General features: G+C 35.9%; 1 protein-coding gene across 4 annotated transcripts in view; it reads right to left on the reverse strand.

Annotated features, from left to right (window-relative positions):
* LOC121320302 (microtubule-associated tumor suppressor 1 homolog A-like) overlaps positions 1–19,307 on the reverse strand; it is a 63,944-nt gene continuing 44,637 nt past the window's right edge. For 2 of the 4 annotated variants that reach the window (XM_041258553.1, XM_041258558.1), the window contains 8 exons: positions 15,969–16,035; positions 4,418–4,632; positions 3,405–3,510; positions 2,964–3,037; positions 2,288–2,383; positions 1,461–1,574; positions 984–1,081; positions 1–656 (listed from right to left, as the gene is read on the reverse strand). In XM_041258553.1, the coding sequence (XP_041114487.1) occupies positions 440–656; positions 984–1,081; positions 1,461–1,574; positions 2,288–2,383; positions 2,964–3,037; positions 3,405–3,510; positions 4,418–4,632; positions 15,969–16,035 (987 nt within the window). In that variant the 3' untranslated portion in view covers positions 1–439. Of the gene's footprint in view, positions 657–983; positions 1,082–1,460; positions 1,578–2,287; positions 2,384–2,963; positions 3,038–3,404; positions 3,511–4,417; positions 4,633–15,968; positions 16,036–19,307 lie in introns of all 4 variants that reach the window. The other 2 variants (XM_041258552.1, XM_041258554.1) reach the window with 1 other exon arrangement.

The following is a 19,307-nucleotide window of genomic DNA, read 5'->3' on the forward strand; positions in this document are numbered from 1 at the left end:
TTCAAATGTACAGAGCACCTGCTCACTTTATTTAATAAAAGAAGTCTCACACCCAATATGCCATAACCAATTTCATTCACACAGTATATCCAACCTACTCGACCAAGCTTTTTGTGAACACAACAACACTTAGTAATAAACAGTGATACATAATATACAGGCCCTGAGTTTAGATTTTTCTCTCCAAATCAGGCAAACACCAAGAACGATCTTGCGCTATAAGTGCTTTTGTGCAACATTGTCTTTGTACAGGCTGTATTTCTACTGTTTACACTATACAAGAATCAGCAGAAAGAATCCAAAATGGATATATTATTTGCCTCCAGTTAATATTTGCATATACTGTATCATTATCATACCATAGCTAATATAGCTCCTGTTTGTCGTGATGAACACTGTTTCCATCAATAGTACTGAACTGCTTCGAAGAAGCCCAGTGTTATCTTGGGGTAACAGCTGGGCTACTAAACACTCCAGAATTACGTGGCGATTGGAAAGCCATGGAAGGAGATGAAGGGGATAGCTTTCGAGGACTGCTCAAGTCTCCGTTGTGTAACTTCCAAAGAAGTTCTTCATTTTCCATAGATAAACGTTTATTGACTTTTGATTCCTTTTGCAATGATTCTTGTAGAACAGACTGTTCAGTTGAAAGTTGCCTAGAATTAAAAACAAAACAAGAACAAACAGTATTTTATTAATCAAAACTCGATGTATACCAGTTATACAGTATGCTGAATACATTGTAAACTGTTCATACTTTATGTAAATGCCAAAGTTATTACGTGCTGAAGGGATAACAAAAACAAAACCTGACAGATAATGTACAGAAACACCCTTTTGTTATAGAATAAACCAATTGCATTCTTTGAATTTCTTTCATACATAACATTATAATGCACTTTACACAGCTAAGGTCATGCAAACGTCACTAAAAGTCAGCCAAACAGACAAGTTTTAAAACAAAGTTATTTACTGCATCTTACCTTGACAGAGCTGCATGTCTGTCCATTCTTGCTTTAAAGTCTTCATTTTCTTGCTGGACCTTCTTAAGGCATTCATCTAACTTAATATTCTTTTCCACCTACAATTCATTTAGACAAAGAATCTTAAGTTTTTACATAATAATTAGGGTAACGAATAATGATAGCAGTTATACTTCTACTTATTAAATATCAGTATCATTCGTACCTGGGGAACTAAGCCGTCTTCAATATGTAGCCAGATACGAAAATGGGTCAGTTCACTAGTAACCACTGAAATAGTACATATTCGGCTCGTTCAAAGAGACATTAAAATACTAATTATCTTTGATACCTCTGTGAATTAAATTATTTCCTAGTGGATCTTAGAACTGCCCTTTGTGTTTTGCCTAAGCATTTGGGTATGCATTAAATGCTTTCCAAAACGAAAGGTTTACTCCCCTCCCCACCTCCCCCAGTATCTCTGTTGTGCAGTCTTACAATGTTTTCCATTTGCATCAGTTTCTTATCCTGTTGATGTAACTGCTCATTCTTCATATCCAAAACAACTTTCAGACTTTCCAGTTCCTGCTCCAGATATAGAGTGTGGGAATCCTTCTAAAACACAAACCAGAGGGCCTAGTTAGGCTTTCATCTCTACACCCCACTTACAGTATCTTATCAATACCCTTTAGGCACCCGTGACTACATTCCACCAAGCCAGATTCTTAGGGGCACAACCAGCAATCCTAAAGCTTTTTTTTTTTTTTTTTTTTTTTTTTTTTTTTTTTTTTTTTTTTAACAAAACCCATCCAGGGTCAAAACAGGGTCTAAATGATTTACTGATGCCAGGACTTAAATTGAAGGATCAAGGATATGTTTGGAACAAGGTCAGAGAACTACAGACTACCGTGCCAAGAGTCAACTCACCCGCAAAATGTACACAACTCCACTTTGTATACCAGTGTAAATAGTTTATTATTGTGTACTCAACCAGGTTTCAGCCCTAATCAAATCAGTTGCCCATAACAGTCACTAATAATAATAAGGCACTGCTTTGACACTTTAAAAGCCTTCTGCATTAACTACCAGTATGGTGTGTTCACATGAACACTGCAGTAAGTGTGCACACAACAATTCTTTGAATAAAAACATTAAGCTTTCCTGATCTAAAGCTTGCACCAAGCCAAACTCTAAAGTCTTACAGTATTAATATTAGTAATACAAATTATATATCTGATGGGATTCTTTATGATCACATTTAAAAGCTTTATAATGCAATAGAATTTCATTCTTCAAGGACAGTAATATTATGAGAATGTCATTACCTGATTCTTTTCACGGAGTGCTTTCCTTCTGTCTTCTTCAGCTTTCAGTTTCTCATTTAAAGAATTATTCAAAGTCGTCAATTCACCAATCTTTTCCTGAAAAAAAAAAACAATTGCCCTTCACACTTTTGTAAAATAACATGAAGACTACTACACTGTACTACCATTACATACTTATAAAGAGTAAACTATTTTGTTTGGGAGAAGAATCAGAAAAGTTGTTTGCAGTCCCAAAGTGTAGACATATCTACAGACTGACTCCCATTTTACTTCACCCCCCACCCACACAACCTCAAACCATTCCTTCATTCCATAAGTAAAGTTCAAGCATTTTGGATATTAGCCTCTATATATTTTCCTTTTTGGGAATTGGGACAGGCAGTATGGGAATTTGAAAAATGATTTAAGGAGGCACTTCTCTTTAAGGCCATGTTTATTCAGCTGTGAGATCTGCAGCTGCTTTACTCTACCAAAAAAGCAATCAGTTATCAATATACTCATTTGTGGGTTATCATGGACAAAATCATCAATTGCTGCATTATAGACTGTATATAGTGCACCACTGCTCTCTTTAGAAGGTGGTGCGGATATGCACAAAACCATTTTTAATTTTGAACCCTGCACTCAGGGATTACTTGTGTATTTTATGCCAATGAATAAAAAGTCCTCTACTTACAGCTAATGACGCTTCCATTTCCTTAAATGATTCATTATGTGACTTAATTTCCAGTTGCTGAGATTTCTTGAGTTCTAAAAATAAACAGAAGACTAATCAACCAACAAGACAATGTTTTACATTTATCTACTTTTTAAATGTTCACCCATTAATCTGATCATTAACTCAATGTAAGTGCACCTGAGGGCATTTCACCATTACTGGTTAACAGGCCAGTCAGCACAAAAGCATGTAGTGGTGCAATCATGTTACTGTATATTAAATACTAACAAGTGTATCCCTAGTGTCCTTTTCTTCATTTAGCCTTTACTGTACACCACTTCACCAGAAATAAGACATGGTTGGCTGCAAGGTCTGCTTAACTGTTACCCCTTGAAACATACACCAGTATAATTTAAAATCTCTTAGAAAGAATGCTCCAGAACAATTTATAAAATTTACCATCCAAAGATGATTCATACTGCTGTTTTAACACTTCAATCTTCTCTGAATGGCTAGTTTCAAGTTCTTTCCTGAAAGCTTTGTGTTGAGAATTCAGATCATTGACCTGGAAAGAAGAATGAGATGTTTTCAGATAAGTGTGTAAAAAAAAAATCCATTATAACATGGTGAGAAACCAGGGTGATGTTTGTGCAGAGAGCAAAAACAATATGGGCCACTGTCCAAACAGCAAAACATAGTACAATGTTTGTGACAGGATTGCAGAGAAGTGCTGTATATTTTCTTTCAGGAGTGAATGCAACTGAATGGGATAGAGTGGAGGCACCATTTGTACAGATGAAGTATCTTCCCTTTGCCTTTGAAGTAGTAAAACCCATGTTTTTTTTTTCTGGTTGCCATAGACCCAGTAGTTCTTTTCACAACAGGTTTGCTAAACCTTGACACAAGTTAAATCCCTTAGGACACTTCCATGTTTTAACATGACCTGTGTGGTTTACGTAAACTCATGAACCAATACATTACTTATGTCAGCTTGCAGGTGTTACATCCATTATGAGTGTATATCAGCAGGATGCCTTGTCTTGTCAGAACTCGCAAACTGTATCTCTTTATACGTGTTGCATGGCTACCTCTGATCATTTGCAGTTTGTGCATATTTTTCGGGTATGAAGATACTTAACAAATTAAAAATAATAAAAAGGTATCCTAGCTCCTCAAATACAAGACCTATGGCTTCATTTGATTTAATCTATTTCAGATACTGGGGTTTGACCCTAAAATGTGTTTATTTTGGAGGGATCAAATCTGAGTTTTCCAGGTTTAACCATAATATGTCAGACACTAATAATTGGAAGTTGTTTAATTAGAAGACAGGAACCTTCACAAACACTTACAATATATGATGAAAACATGCTGTGATTATTTTTTTTTTTTTACAGTCATGCCGAAGATGCACAAGCTGGCAATCCATTCACCATTTATCTTTGTGATGGTTATGCATCTAAATGACAAACCTGTTGCTGCAGTTGTGTTTTTAGTCTCTCTGCCTGTTCCTGGTAGGCCTCATGTACTTTCTCCCACTCCACGGAGTAGAAGTTCTTGAGCTGCTCCTCCAGGTCTGCCAGCTCACTCTGGTGCTGTTCCTGCACTTTCTGCAGCACAGCCTGGAACGTCGTCTGCAGCTCATCCTTCTCTCTCTGAAGCTTGTCACAAAGGGTTGCTGTGTTCACTAACAAACAGAAAAACTGAATGCTATTTTGTCTTGAACAAAAACAAAGAATATAAAAGATTGTTGTCTAATGAAAACCAGTAAGATATTAATAGCGTACAAAACGGAAGGGCAGTGACAACACATACATACACACACAGAGCTTTGGCCAAAAGTTTTACCACCCAGAATTGTAGGACTGAGACAATAAAATAAATACATAAATAAATAAAATTTAGCTCTTTTATTTATCATTATGCAATCAAATAAACTGCAAAACGATATTGCAAAAGTCTACCAGAAGTCAGAATATTAATACATTACTTCAAGTTTGAGTGCTAAACGCCACATAAGTTTGTATATTTGTATTTTCTACACAACACATTGTAATTATTCAAGAAAGAAATGAAAGTACAGTACTGCACATTTAAAAACTTATTTTTAAAAACAATACGATTGCGTACATAGTACAGAAAGAAAAAAAAAACAGCACTGAAAACATTTTCAGAGTTTATAGTAGCAGGCTACATCACTCTCAAAAGAAAAAAACAAAAAAGACTGCAAAAAAGGCCTAATATACAGAACGTTAGAAAAACACCAGAACAGCACATAACTAAGTTTTCACAGAAATAATCAATTCCCGACAGGCCAGCAGACAGTAGCTCACCTTCGATGTCTATCTCCCTACCGTGACGTTCTTTAAAACGCTTTAACCAGCCTGTGCGTCAAGTAAAATTCTGAACATCAAAATTGGGTTCGTTTCCATGCAGCTGTTCATAAAAAAAATCCTTGTTTGTTCACAAATTACACCAGGCAGTGGAGTCCCACAGGATCGTTCTTGCACAAACCAGGACCACATTGTATTATCCAAAGGCTTGTCATCTGCCGTTTGCGGCGATTTCTGTTTCACCGCATCTACATTTTGCAGAAATGCTTTTTTAAAATGTGCTTTGTGCTTTTACAAATTCTGAAATCATCTGTGATCTTGCTTTGACTGTTACCATATCAATTTGATTAATAATTGTTTATAAACATAAATTAACTGTAATTTTAAACCTTGTTTTTATGATATACTGTATGTAAATACTGTACGTTTATTGGCACCGAACTAAAGTAGCTTTGTCTTTTGCAATTAATACACGTTTTGCGCATGTACACTACGCTTCCCGGAAAATCTCTCCTGTAACTAATCTCTCATTAGCTGAAGCTACATATAGGGCCTACAGTACTACAAAATCTAGTGGGACATCAACGTTGCTCGGATTTTTGATCAGTCTGGATTATTGCAGTTCGGATTTGAAACGTTTTACTGTATATGGAAAACTACAAAGTGGTATGCAATTCAATATGGTAACATAACAGTATTCAGCATGTTTCATTCTACTTTTATGAAGCAAAATTAGTTAATTCTTAGGATGTTGGAGGTTTTTTGGCTACAGCTGTACATGTAAATGACAGAGGGAGGCAGGGTACAAACCTCAGTCTCAAAGCAAGACCACCCTTTAAGTCTACATATTTTTCCCACCTCTGCTTCAGGCAAACCTCACCCTACTCAGTCTTTAATATTTTATATAAAACCATGAACCAGCCAAGACAGTTTCCTGTACATATAAAACATTCCACCTTTTTGCAATAGCTTAAACACGTCAAACTTTTAAAAACTTTTTGAAGAAAAATCTTTCCATTGTCTTTATTGTACATTTAGCAAATGATGGATTATAATTACACCCCCACATTTAGTACACCAGGCCTGTGGCTTCTAATAAGCCATTCATACATTGAAACCAGGTCCCTAAGATAAGGGTATTCACTACATGCTGGTCTTAGAAAATCAGTTTATAAGTATCATATTGTATAGTGGTCATTACCCTATATGTATTTGAACATTAAATATCCAACTAACAGTGGCTTAGTCCAAAAAACCCAAATACCATTCAGTACAAGAAAGTCAATTTGGCTCAGTCTCATCAGTTCTCAATCAAGATAGTCTACTTGGATACCAAAGTTCAATTTAAAACTGTATCTTTACTGTTGTATTTATTAAAACTGAAGTTTAACAAGGTTATGATTTTTTATGACTCCTAGTTTGTTGACCTGGAAGATTTCTCTTCCCACCAAGCAGTGTAATATAATGCCTGTGAAGGAACCAATACCATTGATTTTGTCTTCAAAATATCTTCCTTTCACTGACATATTGGATATTAGTCACACATGCACAGACTACAGTATGCAGTCAACTCTCAATTATCCACTGGCGGATTATGTGTGCCAGCAGAAAAAAATTATATACATAACAGTACACATGCATGGTAGGTCAACGTCAGACACTCAGTACCACTGTGAATGCAAACATGGCTGCAAGTAAATGTAAACATGTGGTTTTGACAATTGAAAAAAAAAAAAGAAATACTTGAGAAACTAGTAAAAGGTAGCACTGTAAAGTAACTTTCTGTTGAACATGGAACTGGTGAACAGACGGTTCGTCATTTAAAAAAGAACAAGGAGGAGTTGATTTCCTGCGCGAGTAGCTCATCTTCGAGTGGGATGTCTAAGAGGAAATCAATGAAAAAGGCAACATGGGGATTTGAACACAGCAATATTGGAATGGTTCAAACAGCAAAGAGTTGAAGGTACGCCAGTGTCTGGACTAATTTGTTTTAAACAAGCCAAGCCAAGGTTTTTTTTTTGATGCACTGGGGATGGAGGGCGATTTCAATGCTTCTTCTGTATGGCCAACTTGGTTTAAAACCGGCAAGGCATCCGCGAGATCTGCATTCAAGGGGAAATGTGTGAAGCTGCCGATAACTTTCGTGAGGATGTCATAAAATTCATTGAAAAAGGCAGGCTCCAACGAGAACAAATTTACAATGCCGACGAAACAGGACTCTTTTGGAAATGTTTACCAACAAAGACCTTAGCATTTGAAGCCAAACAACCCAGGCCATATGTCTAGTGAAGAGAGGCTAACACGTATGTGTTCTGCAAATGTAACCGGTTCACATAAACTTAAATTTTGTATAATTGGCAAAGTGAAAAAAACAAGCTCATTTAAAAGGAACCAAAGCCTCCAATATGCTGCTGGACTATTTTAGTCAGAAATTGGCATGGATCGATCGTGACATTTTTAATGAATGGTTTGATAAGAACTTTGTTCCATTGGTATCGAGAGCACCCCCAATCAAAAGGCTTGACAGAAAAGGCTGCTCGATAATGCCCCTTCTCATCCTCATAAAAGTTTTCAAAAATCCGAAAGATGGCAACATCATCATAAAATATTTACCACCAAACGGGACGTTGTGTCTAGAGGAATTATGGAGTTATACTGTTGTTAATGTTAATCCAGGAAATCATTTAACAACTTTTTGGAAGCAGCTGACATTTCTGGGTGCAATTTACAGATTATGGAATGAAGTGAAACCAGTTACGATAATCAGATCATGAAGAAAGATATTGCCAGAGGAAAGCAATAAGACAGAGATCGCAGAGGAAGAAATCTCAACAGAAAGCCTGGCAGAAATTGTGCAGAAAATAGGAGGTGAAAATGTCATTGCTGAAAATATTGAGGAGTGGCTGAATAGCGATCGTAATGAAGCTGGATATGTGCTGCTTACTGATGAAGACATTGTGAAGCATGTCCAAGGACAGACCACCGAGTCCAGTGAAGGGGAGGGGGGGGGATAGCCTGATTCCACAGCATTGTGTTTCTCACAGTACAGCCCTCACGTGTGTTGAAACTCATGTTGATTATGTTGAGCAGCAGGATGACGCATCCTTGAATGACAAACTATTTCTGAGAGTGCTACGGACAAATATTACAAAAAAAAAAAGAAAGCCAGTTGACGAGACAAACCAGCATGACTGACTACTTTTTAAAAAAAAAAAACCTATGAAGTACAAACTTTGAATGAGTTTTATTATGATTTGCATTATCCATGTTTTTGTTTTATCTGTGTAACTAGTCGCCCCCCCCCCTTCCCAAATACCCCGGATAATCTAGAGCTGACAGTACCGTTGTATTAATGTCATGGTTAAATGAGAGAGGCAATACAACACAATTATACTCAGAAACCACCATCTGTTTTGACGTCATGCACATTCATGAAAACAAAAAATCACAACTAAATGCTTAAAATACACCTTAATGTTGATCATTGAGCATAACTGAAAAGCCTTACATTCCTGGTTCTAGTAACACCACGATCGTCATAACTGTGGTTTCTCACTGAAATATCAGTATAAATACAGGACTATATTATTGTATATGCAGCTGTTCCTGAATTGACTTATTTTATTAAAAAAAAGTGCAATGTTCTTAACTACCTCAATCAAAAACACATTTTTAAATAGTAAAATGGTCTAAATTGATTTTCCACACTGGATAGATTTTAAAGCTGTTTTCCCATGGGATAACATGTAAAGCTGTTTACAAAACTTCTGTGTCATACAATTTTGTAACACAGTGGCAGGTGGGGCAGCTGCACAATGTTCATTTATCAAAATCCCCATTTCACAACCTTAAATATAATATCCCATTCAAAAGAAGAGAGGAGGATGACTTCATTTACTAGCTGGGAGATTTTAAATAGTTTAAATGTGAGTGTGTCGCACGTGGGTGGGTGGTGGGTGGGTGGGGGGGGGGGGGGGGGGTGTATGAACTTCAAAACAGAGTAAGCAGTAAGGGACGACAGGGTGTGGGATATACTCTAATATCCTCACGCCCCGGGTGCGTTATAAGTCACGAGGCGAAGCAGAGTGGTTTTAACCACCCGGGGCGTGTGGATATTAGAGTTTATCCCACACCCTGAAGTGCCTTATTGAGCGTATAAAATGGATCAACCAACATAACAACCCCCCCCCCTCCAAAAAAAATGTAAAAACATGTTTTCATTAACAAAAAAAGTATTTTTTATTAAATATCCTTCCATCTCTGCCTGAATTTAGAAAAAATAGTCCCTTAAAACATAAAAAAAATAAAACCAAAAATGCATTAATTAAAAAATAATTTCAGATGTTGAATTGAACATTGCCATTGAAAGTACAGTTTTGATTTGTTACACTTCTTGTAATTCTTTGTTTATTCATTACATTTTAAAGATGTTATTTGCATGGAGTACCTGGTTACTTACTGACTGCAATTTACAGCTTTGTAACGTGGAGAACTACTGGACCAGTGTTAAGAAACAATTTTAAACAATACAGGGCACAGCAGAAAACATGATACTATTGTACTTGGACACATTTAAAAGGTAAGACAGGCACTGTCCAGATGAAATTTATAAATGTTCAGCATCAGATCACACAGCTGCGAAGGGCTGCAGGCAGGCAGGCAGACCGAAGAATGGACAGCAGGAGCAAACAGCAACTAAACATCTTTTAACCCCAAAGTCTCTTTTAAAAGAGAGACCCAAAATATTTTGTGAAAGGCTGAAAGTTTAAGAGATATTTTTTAAACTATTTATTTTCAAAATGGGATAGGGAAATGTCATAGCTCAGGGAGAAGGAACAGAGCGATCAGAATGGCGAGTTTTGAATTTATTTTAATACTTTTGCTTTTTTTTTCCACTACTTGAATTAATCATTGGTGTCCAGTTCAGATTCATTCAATATCTCACGTACACTTCGGTTTCACAAAAGTTCAACATTTACATAAATCTCGTCGGTCATGTTTACTGCGATAAATTCCAATATGTCTGCCGTTTTTGTTTTTAAGTGTGTGGATATCTGCCAGTGATTTGCCCGTTTTTGAAAAAAGTGCCAACCCATGATGATATGCTGTAATATCAACACCCCCATGTGACCTGTTTTGACCAATCAGGACAGAGTATAGAAAAAACCTATTTTATAAAGATAGTTATAGAGCAATTAAATACTGCCAGTGTTGGCGTACTTCTTGGTTCTACACTGTTCTTTAAAGTTTTGAAAACCTTAAAAGCTTTAAAGCCCTTAGGAGTGATAACTGTGCATTGCCATCAAAATTGCACTTCCTCCATCTCTCTGCCTTGCTTTAGGTATTTCGCTACCGGATCTTTTCAAAACCTGGTAGGCAACTCGATGCATACATTAACAAGTGTGTGTGTAGTACAACAGAAAATAGGCCAGCGCTTAAGCAACTAAGCTAAACTACCAAGCGCTTAGTGAAGGCTTTACATGTTAACTTCCAGACAAACTTACGCATAGCTGGTGCAACCCAGCCCAGGTCGCTATTTGTCAGAAATCTGGCAACCCTGGTTAGCAGCGGCGTGACTGCAAGAGAAGATGCTGGGCAGTTTGGAGACCACACAAAAATGATTAATTAAATATAGGCTAGGTAGTTGTTAGTTTAGTTTGTTTCTATTCAGGATGATTATCTATTTTTATTTTTTTTTTAAATACGATTAGTAGGTTTGCGTTGTTCTGGGCCATGAACAGTTTTAAGTTCAACAACAATTAAGCATTGGTAATAATCTGAAGCAGTGGTATTTAAAAATAACAGAAGCCCATTTGTACTTTAGTGAAGTAGGGCAGAATTGAAATTCATTTTCATCTTTCATGTTGATGCTTGTTGTATAGGCGAGGACCCAATCAATCAAACCAAGTATGAATGAAGACATTTTTCAAGTAAGCTGATTTGTGTATAAAAAAACGACAATTTAAGACGCAGCCCAAATTTCACAGCATCAATTTGAGGAAGAAATAAAAATACGGTTTGCAGTCGTCTGCTGTCACACAGAGCATTGCAGCTATGTGCTGCTTCACATTGCAGCTATGTGCTGCTGTGCATTTCCAGTCATGATTACTCACACCAGTTTCACTCCCAATTTCTAAACTGTGGTATTGCATGGCATGCCGAAAAATACGGGGCTCTGATCAAGCTGGTACTGTTTGTAAGAAAGCCTGAAATTGCAAAAGCTTCCCTTTGAAGAAGCTAATGACACTTCTTTGAAAATGGTTGCCTGTATGCCATGGTTGATTCGAGATCGGGCAGTAACGTTTTGGTTCATCTTTTTCAGTCACGTTGCTGCTTTTGCCTTCGGGCAGTTATGTCTTTGTTCGTCTTTTCTCTGCATTCAGTCACGTTGCAGTCAAAACATTGGTTTTGCCCCAATAGTTTCAGTCAAAATTATCATTGGCCACCCCCCCCAATGTAACTGTAACCACACAGAGGTATCTGTTGTATGACACCAATCCATTTTCAACCTATACTTTACTTTTTACTGTGGAAAAAGTCAAGCAAACCAAATAAGTTAATTTTTTTTGTAAGTAAAACGCTGGTACCAAATTCTTCTAAGAAGGTTCTGGGGACTTTCCTGGAACTTAAGGCTAGTTTTCATAATACTATACACAAATAATTTCAATACTCTAACAATTTCAAGATGAACACAGTTGATTCAGGTTCAACTAGAAGGGTGAGTTTTTTTTACATTTTTTTTTTTTTTTTTTTAATCTTCCTCAAAAGTTAACTTTTAAAGTATTTTCAATGCAAAAATACATGTTTGTGGACATGCTAATACTATGCAATTTTCTAAATGGTTTCTGTCTGTTGAACCGTCTTAATTTATACTGTGTTGTCAACATGTGTGCAGTCTTTTACAAAAATCCAGCGTTTTCTTAAAGTGTGCATACTTGCCAAAAGTAGTGCAATTTGTGGTGCAAAGTATGTTGTTTGATATTATACATGTTTGTAACTAGAGTAATATTGCATCAGGTATCCGACTGCGGTGGGTCCAAAGTAAGGGTGGATATGTAAAAAGGCAGATAAATGAATCCTGTTTTAAATACCACTATACACAACAGTAACAACTACTATATTCACACAATTATTGTTTTGAGATTCAGCTTTTATTAGGGAGCTCCCCTAAAGATACATGGTATTGTGATAAAGTAGCCGTCTGGGTGGCGAGTGACAGGCAGGAGATTGAGACAGAGTTTGAAGTTGATATCCCCTGTAGGCAAACAGGATTTATTTACATATCAACACACTGAACTAATCCACTCTTCAATAATAAACTGAAGTTGCTGCAGAGATTGATCATGGCGGATAAACAGTTAGGGTGGATATGTGGCGGGCGGAAATCAGACTTACTGGTATAACAACACTCTTATTACACAGGATTACTTGCTAGTGCCTTTTAAAAAGTGTATTTTTTTTTTGGATGACCTGGTTTCCCACCCCAAACACCCCCCCCCCCCCCCCCCCAAAAAAAAAAAAAAAAAGGATATTTTATTTAACATGTAAATCACAAGAAACTACAAACTTATATCGCAAAAGTCTACTGGAAGCCATAATAGTACAGCATTTCATGTTAGATTTCGAAATGTCCACTTTTTTTTTTTTTTTTTTTAATTTGTCAGTTTTACGTTAAGTATATGTAAAACTACAAAGCAGTATGCAATTCAATATGCTAACATAACATTATTCAGCAGGTTTCATTTGACTTTATGAAGCAAAATGAGTTCATTTTATAGGGAGATGCAAAACTTTATCTGTAGATTAGTCCTCATTAAATCCAGTTGATCTGGACTAAAATCACTGGTATGCTGCAATAGGCCTTGTGTTTTACGTCATTAGTAACAAATTCATATGATAAAACTATTAATACTGTGACTTCTAATGAACACACATGTTCACTTGTAGTTATGGATGGACAATGTATTAATCAGGAAACAGAAATAGAGATAAAAGATTGTTTTTTTTTAAATGCTGTTTACAATACACACAACATCTAGACCAATGGCCATCTATAGATCGGGTAAATGTATTCTACTTTGGTTGGCTGAAAGATGCATAGTTTCCTTACAGAAATACCTGTTTTATACAATTGTGATGCAAAAACAGAAGCCATGTGGTTTTATACCTGGTGATCAAAACAACAACTATGAACAGACCAGACCAGCATATGACTTAAGTGGTAACAGACCTGTGTCTTATCTATGCATCTTATTTATCTCAAAAATACCACCTGGCATAGAAACAGTCATACAAATAATTACATTTATGAAAATAGATTCTGTTTTTCAAAAGTAAGCTCCAGGGCCATTTGAGAAAAATGTGTTGTGTTCACTTAAATCATATGCTACAGATTGCAGAAGTAGGAATTCCTGTACAGTACAAGTAATTACAGGTCAGCACCCGCTTATGAACACCCATACCCCCACACCCCCCTCCCCCCTCCCCTCCCATCCACCCCCTGAGGACAATGAGGACAAATTTTCTTTTTTACTAGGCCAGCTTTAAAAGCACTCATTCTCTTTGTGCCTACCATAGCAGGCATCCCCAACAGATCAATTATCTTTCAGGAATGAAGATATTTTCAAATGTGTTTTATATTTGTTTTTGTACGGGATTGCATTTTGCAGTTTCAAAAAGATGCTGCCATTCGAAAGTTTGAGGTTTCAAGATTTTAAAGTTCTGCACCACTGGATACTGCTGTCGAATACCTGGAACTAGGTTGTCTTGGAATATCCATGAGTTTATAATGTTCTTTAGAACATCAAGGTAGAACGGTTAAAATAACAAAAACAAAAAAAATGAAAATCAAATGTTTTTTTTTTTTTTTTTTTTCTTTTTTTATTTGCAATCTCTTAAAGCACTAAACACATTTAACTGTTCATTTGCCTTAAAATAGGGATACATGCACAAGCCTGGAAAAAATCAGGTTTTGTCCAAACAAATTACTCAACAACTAATGGATCATATTTCAAGTTTAATAATAAAATGAGTGCAAGTTTAACCTCTGCATGTACAAGAAAGACAGTTAAAGCTTCAAGAAGGAGTGATCTATATACTGAGCCAGCAATCATTTCTAAAGGAAGTGAAAAGAACAGTTCTGAAGGAAATGAGCTGGAGAATAAACAAAACCAAACCCAAAAGATACTGCAAAAAAGGAAAATGTAGCTAATGCCCATTGTTGGATTAAACAAACTGCCAGCATGTCCACACATGCAATAAACATTTATATAGAAACAAAAATCACACCTCTTCCCCCAGTTTTAAATGCCAACTGTCTATGAAAGTACTGCAATGTTCTGTGTTGGAAAAGCTGCTGCCTTACAGGATCCAGAAAGCCATAAGCGACAGGTCAGTTGTCAACAATATCAATTATTGCAGATATCATAACTACAGGAAAAGGATTAGGCATTTGATATCTAAAAGCAAGACATGCTGTATGGATACGAAGCAATTCTGGTGCATTTTATTAAAAATACCAATACCCTCTTTTAAAAAATAAATTTTGACTGTTGATGTCACTGTACTGCTATGTCAGGAGAAGGCACATGCTCCATCTTTCATTATGCAAGCATGTGTACAAAAGTTACAAGTCTTAACAGGTAAATTAAATTGAGATCAGATTGGGGTGCCTTTAACTGATAAATGACAAGTTTAAATAGCGACCCCTACTTTTCATAAACAGACATGGGACAGAGAATGTGACGCACAACACAAATATTGCAGACAGCCAAGTCTGACAAAATTACTTTTGCAGTGATGTTTGTCTGACAAATGGCTTTACAAAAAATGTGTCATGGAGGTTACTGTAATTAGACCGCATGTGTTTGTATTTTATTTCTGTTCACAAACAGGTTTAATGCTTACTGTACATTACACCACAATCATTTGTCAGTTTCAGTAACAGCCGGTGTCAGCCAAGCATAGGAGGAGTGGTCTAGAATGAACTATTTTTTATTTTTAATAATCAAAAGAATCCCTTATTGTGTTGATAAACCAGGATTAACTATGAAGAAATGAGCGTATGGACATTTATAACAGTATGTTAATCATGAATAACCTCTTGTCTCAGACAACTCTGCTGACCACTATGGAGTGCTTAATGTGCTTTGTTATTAATGAAGCCACAGTGAGGCTTTTATTACCTGATCTTTAAATAATGAGAATAAACTATCACACATGCTTTACTATAATAATTATTTGAGGGAATGCAAAACATTCACCATTACATTCTTCTGCAGAGGCCCTTCTAGGTTAAGACACACTAATGCCAGGAATTCTGAGAACAGGGGTCAAGCTTGCAGCCCCAAGGGAAATTCAAAGGCTGAGTGTTACAACAGACAGCAGAGGCAGCACAAGAAGGATGCTACGGCCCTAAAGTACTGTGTTACATCTAGAAAGTGAAAGGTCTGCATATCAGAAATACATTTACAAGGAGCAACACTAAAACAGTTCTACCATTGTTCTCTTGTCAATTTACTGGCTTGTGACTGTTACATAAGTGAATTAAATAAATTTGATTAGTGGTATAAGATTAAACATCTTTTTACCAGTACACCATTAAAACTGTATCTGTTGACTTGCATTCAAGGCTGAAAATGCATTAAGAAGTATTTGAAATCTACAGTATTTTAAAAATGTTTTTCCTTACCCAATTCCCTGTGCAGGTTAACAAGTTCCTGTGACGACTCCTTGTGCTGCTGGAGGGCCTGCTCCCTCTGAGAAAGGAAACAGCTGGTTACTAAGTAAATATTTAAATTATTTTTATTTATTTGTTTATTTTTAAATATATCTTCAAACAAACGTTTGCCTGGACAAAAAACATATAACTGGAATATAGCTTAAGCCAAGATAGACAAAATAGTTTAAATGGGAATTACATGGACACCACACCTAGAGAAAAGCATTTTTTTCTGTTATCAATATAGAGTAAATAACACTGGGAAAGGGCATTTTACAATAAAATGTTCAACTTCATAAAAAAACACCTCGGTTTTCTTAACAGGGTCATTTCTAGAGCTTATCTTTGACATTGAGATAATATATAGCTCATTAACTTTTACTCCATGTACTCTAAACTAAAAGTTAAACCATCACTAACTGTACAAACCACCACACTTACACAATGTAGTTTTAATATACACAAAAGATAGGAGTTCAAGATATTAAAGCTTGACTGACAAATCACATCGCTTTGCATATACTATCCACCATCTTTTGTATTTAGTAAAAAGGCAAAATAAAATGAAATATGCAGACTGCAGCAAGGTTATGCGATTACTACAGAGGTAATAGTCATGCATAATATAATACCACCACAGGTTACGCATTTTCAAAATGAAGACAAAAATATAAAAATAATGACTCCCATCAAACATTCTACACATGTGACATTGCATTCATTCTTACAGAATCAAAATGTAATGTTATATATTTTTTTTAAATGACATACAGTAGCATTACCTTAAGACACCATACTAAGAACAACTGTTTGAAGTCTGAAGAAATACATATTCGTCTTTAGGTGCTCAATCAGACCATAGTGTAGCAATTCCAGTCCAATGCTGATGAAGACAGTGACTCGGCAGGTTAAACATTGAAAAACAATCCTCTGAAAAAGCTGTTCTATCAAAGCCAGCAGGGAGTCAGTCCTGCATATTCAGCACCAAGCTGCAGCACTTTAATTCGCTCCAGATAGAGGGGGTGGGGGTCGGGGAGAAAGAAGCACAAAGTCATCCACTTCCAGCAACCCACCCAAAAAAAACAAAACAAAACAAAAAAACCTGACCGATTTAAGTGCTGCTTAATAACTGTTACTTAGCTAAGGTTAAGCCTTCAAAACCCTACACTACTAAATTTACTGTACTTATTATTATTGATATTATTATTATTAATAAAAAAACAAGCCTAAACAAACCAGCTACAAATATCAAAGAGTGTTAATATCCAGTCCTTTCATCTGGCTTTTCATTTGCTGCACAACAAAGAAAGTGGTTACCTTTTTTCCAGCACAAGGAGTGTAGAGGCACATTTTGCTGCTAGAGCAGCCCATTTTCCAGGCTCCTTATTCCCCAGGCTGTGTGGTGTAGAATGCGTAGTGCAGGAACACAGGTGTAAACACCACAACCAAAAACTGGTCTGTCTACATTGAAGTCACTTCCAAAAGCAGCTCCATTGGACCTTGCCTCCTCCTGTTACCTCTAGTATTACTGGCTACCGTATTTCTTCTTACAGCTGTGCCTGCAGACAGCCCTGCTCACTGCAGACTGTGCATTTGGCACAGCAATTTACTTCAAGCCACAGCCCTTTCATAAGAAAAATGGGAGTCTGGCATCAGACTGATCGATTGCCACTTACCGAAATGCTGGGAATTACAGCAGAAGATTGTGCATTGACCTTGTCTACAGATAACTGAAGTACAGTTTATTTTTATCCACATCGCAGTAGTGAATACATTAGTTTGAACACCCACATGCATATATAGCATGATGTTCTAGATGTCTCCTGTTCTTAGTAGCAAAAAACGTTTATTTTAATTTCCCTTTTTTTAAAATTTTTAAATACATTTAACTGCAAGTCTCCTCCACACACACACACATTCTTCAATTAAATAAATGTTATTATGTCTTGTCTGATTCATATGCAACAAGAGAATATGATAATTTCTGCATGTCTGAAGTAATTATACTTATAATATAGTTCTAAGGTATAAAACACTTTTACACATACTTCTCCATTATTACAAAAGCAAACCTGTCCTGCGCCACACAACTTCCAGCAATAGTGAAATCTAACAGTAATTATGAACACAAGAATTAATTTGAACACAATGGTTATTAAACGCAGCACCCCTACACATTAAATGCAGCAGCAACAGCTCTAGATTACTCTCGCAATCACAACTCAGTTTTGAAAGAGTGAATAAACCACTTGAATTTCATAATGATGAGTTATCAGGTTACAAAACAGTACTGTATCAGTTCTGAATCAGTTAGCAAAGAATCGCTATAGGTGCAAAAAAGGTGTTCTTTTAAGTGAAGTTCCTGTTCCTTTAGGTGCATTAAATATACACAATGCACAACAGTAATACATATATATATATATATATATATATATATATATATATATATATATATATATATATATATATATATATATATATATGAAACATTATACAGGTGAAAGCTGTCAAGAGCTTTTCAGTAAAAAAATAAATACATAAAAAATTAACCTGGAAAGCAGACATTTTAGCTTGAGCAATTACAACAGAAACTATGGCAATTTTGCTGAATGCCGATAGGATTATATGAAAAGCCAATAGACTACGTGGAATTCACAAACATCCTACATTTCGCAAAACTTGAACTTGACATAGTGAGACATAACGATTAAACCTTCTTCAAAACCCCAGTCAAAAATTATTGCATAATAATTAAAATAACATAGTTCTCTATCTGTATTATCAAACACAATATTAAACTAAACCTAGTTATTTATTTAGCAGTCACATTGTATGCAGTAGAAGCTATTGGCATCTTATCTTTTATTACTCTTACCAAGCTTAAGTATTTATTTACATGTATGCAAATCGCCAGATAGCAGAACTGTGTGTTAATTTTACAAAAGTTACAAAAAACAGACCTAGCTATTGACTGTCAGAACTGTTTTATACTTTAGTCACCATTAAATAATGGTTTCTGTGACCTCAGTTATGATTTTGTAACTACAAAACTAACTATATAAACGTTTTTTATAGCTTCACAATGTCATCTCAGAGCGTTGTTAAGTTTTTAACAAAAACGTTACCAGCAATATCTTCTGGGGTGTACTATTTTTACCTTCCCAGTTTGTGCCTCCATTAAAATCAGAAAAAAAAAAAAAAAAAAAAAAACACATCACGCTGTGAACACTGTATGTAATGTTTTTTTGGGGTTGCTCTAAAGGCACAAACGTTCACTTTATTTCTATTTATTTCTTTTAAATGCCAACA

Source organism: Polyodon spathula, chromosome 1 (genome assembly GCF_017654505.1).
Source record: "Polyodon spathula isolate WHYD16114869_AA chromosome 1, ASM1765450v1, whole genome shotgun sequence".
Lineage (NCBI taxonomy): Eukaryota > Metazoa > Chordata > Actinopteri > Acipenseriformes > Polyodontidae > Polyodon > Polyodon spathula.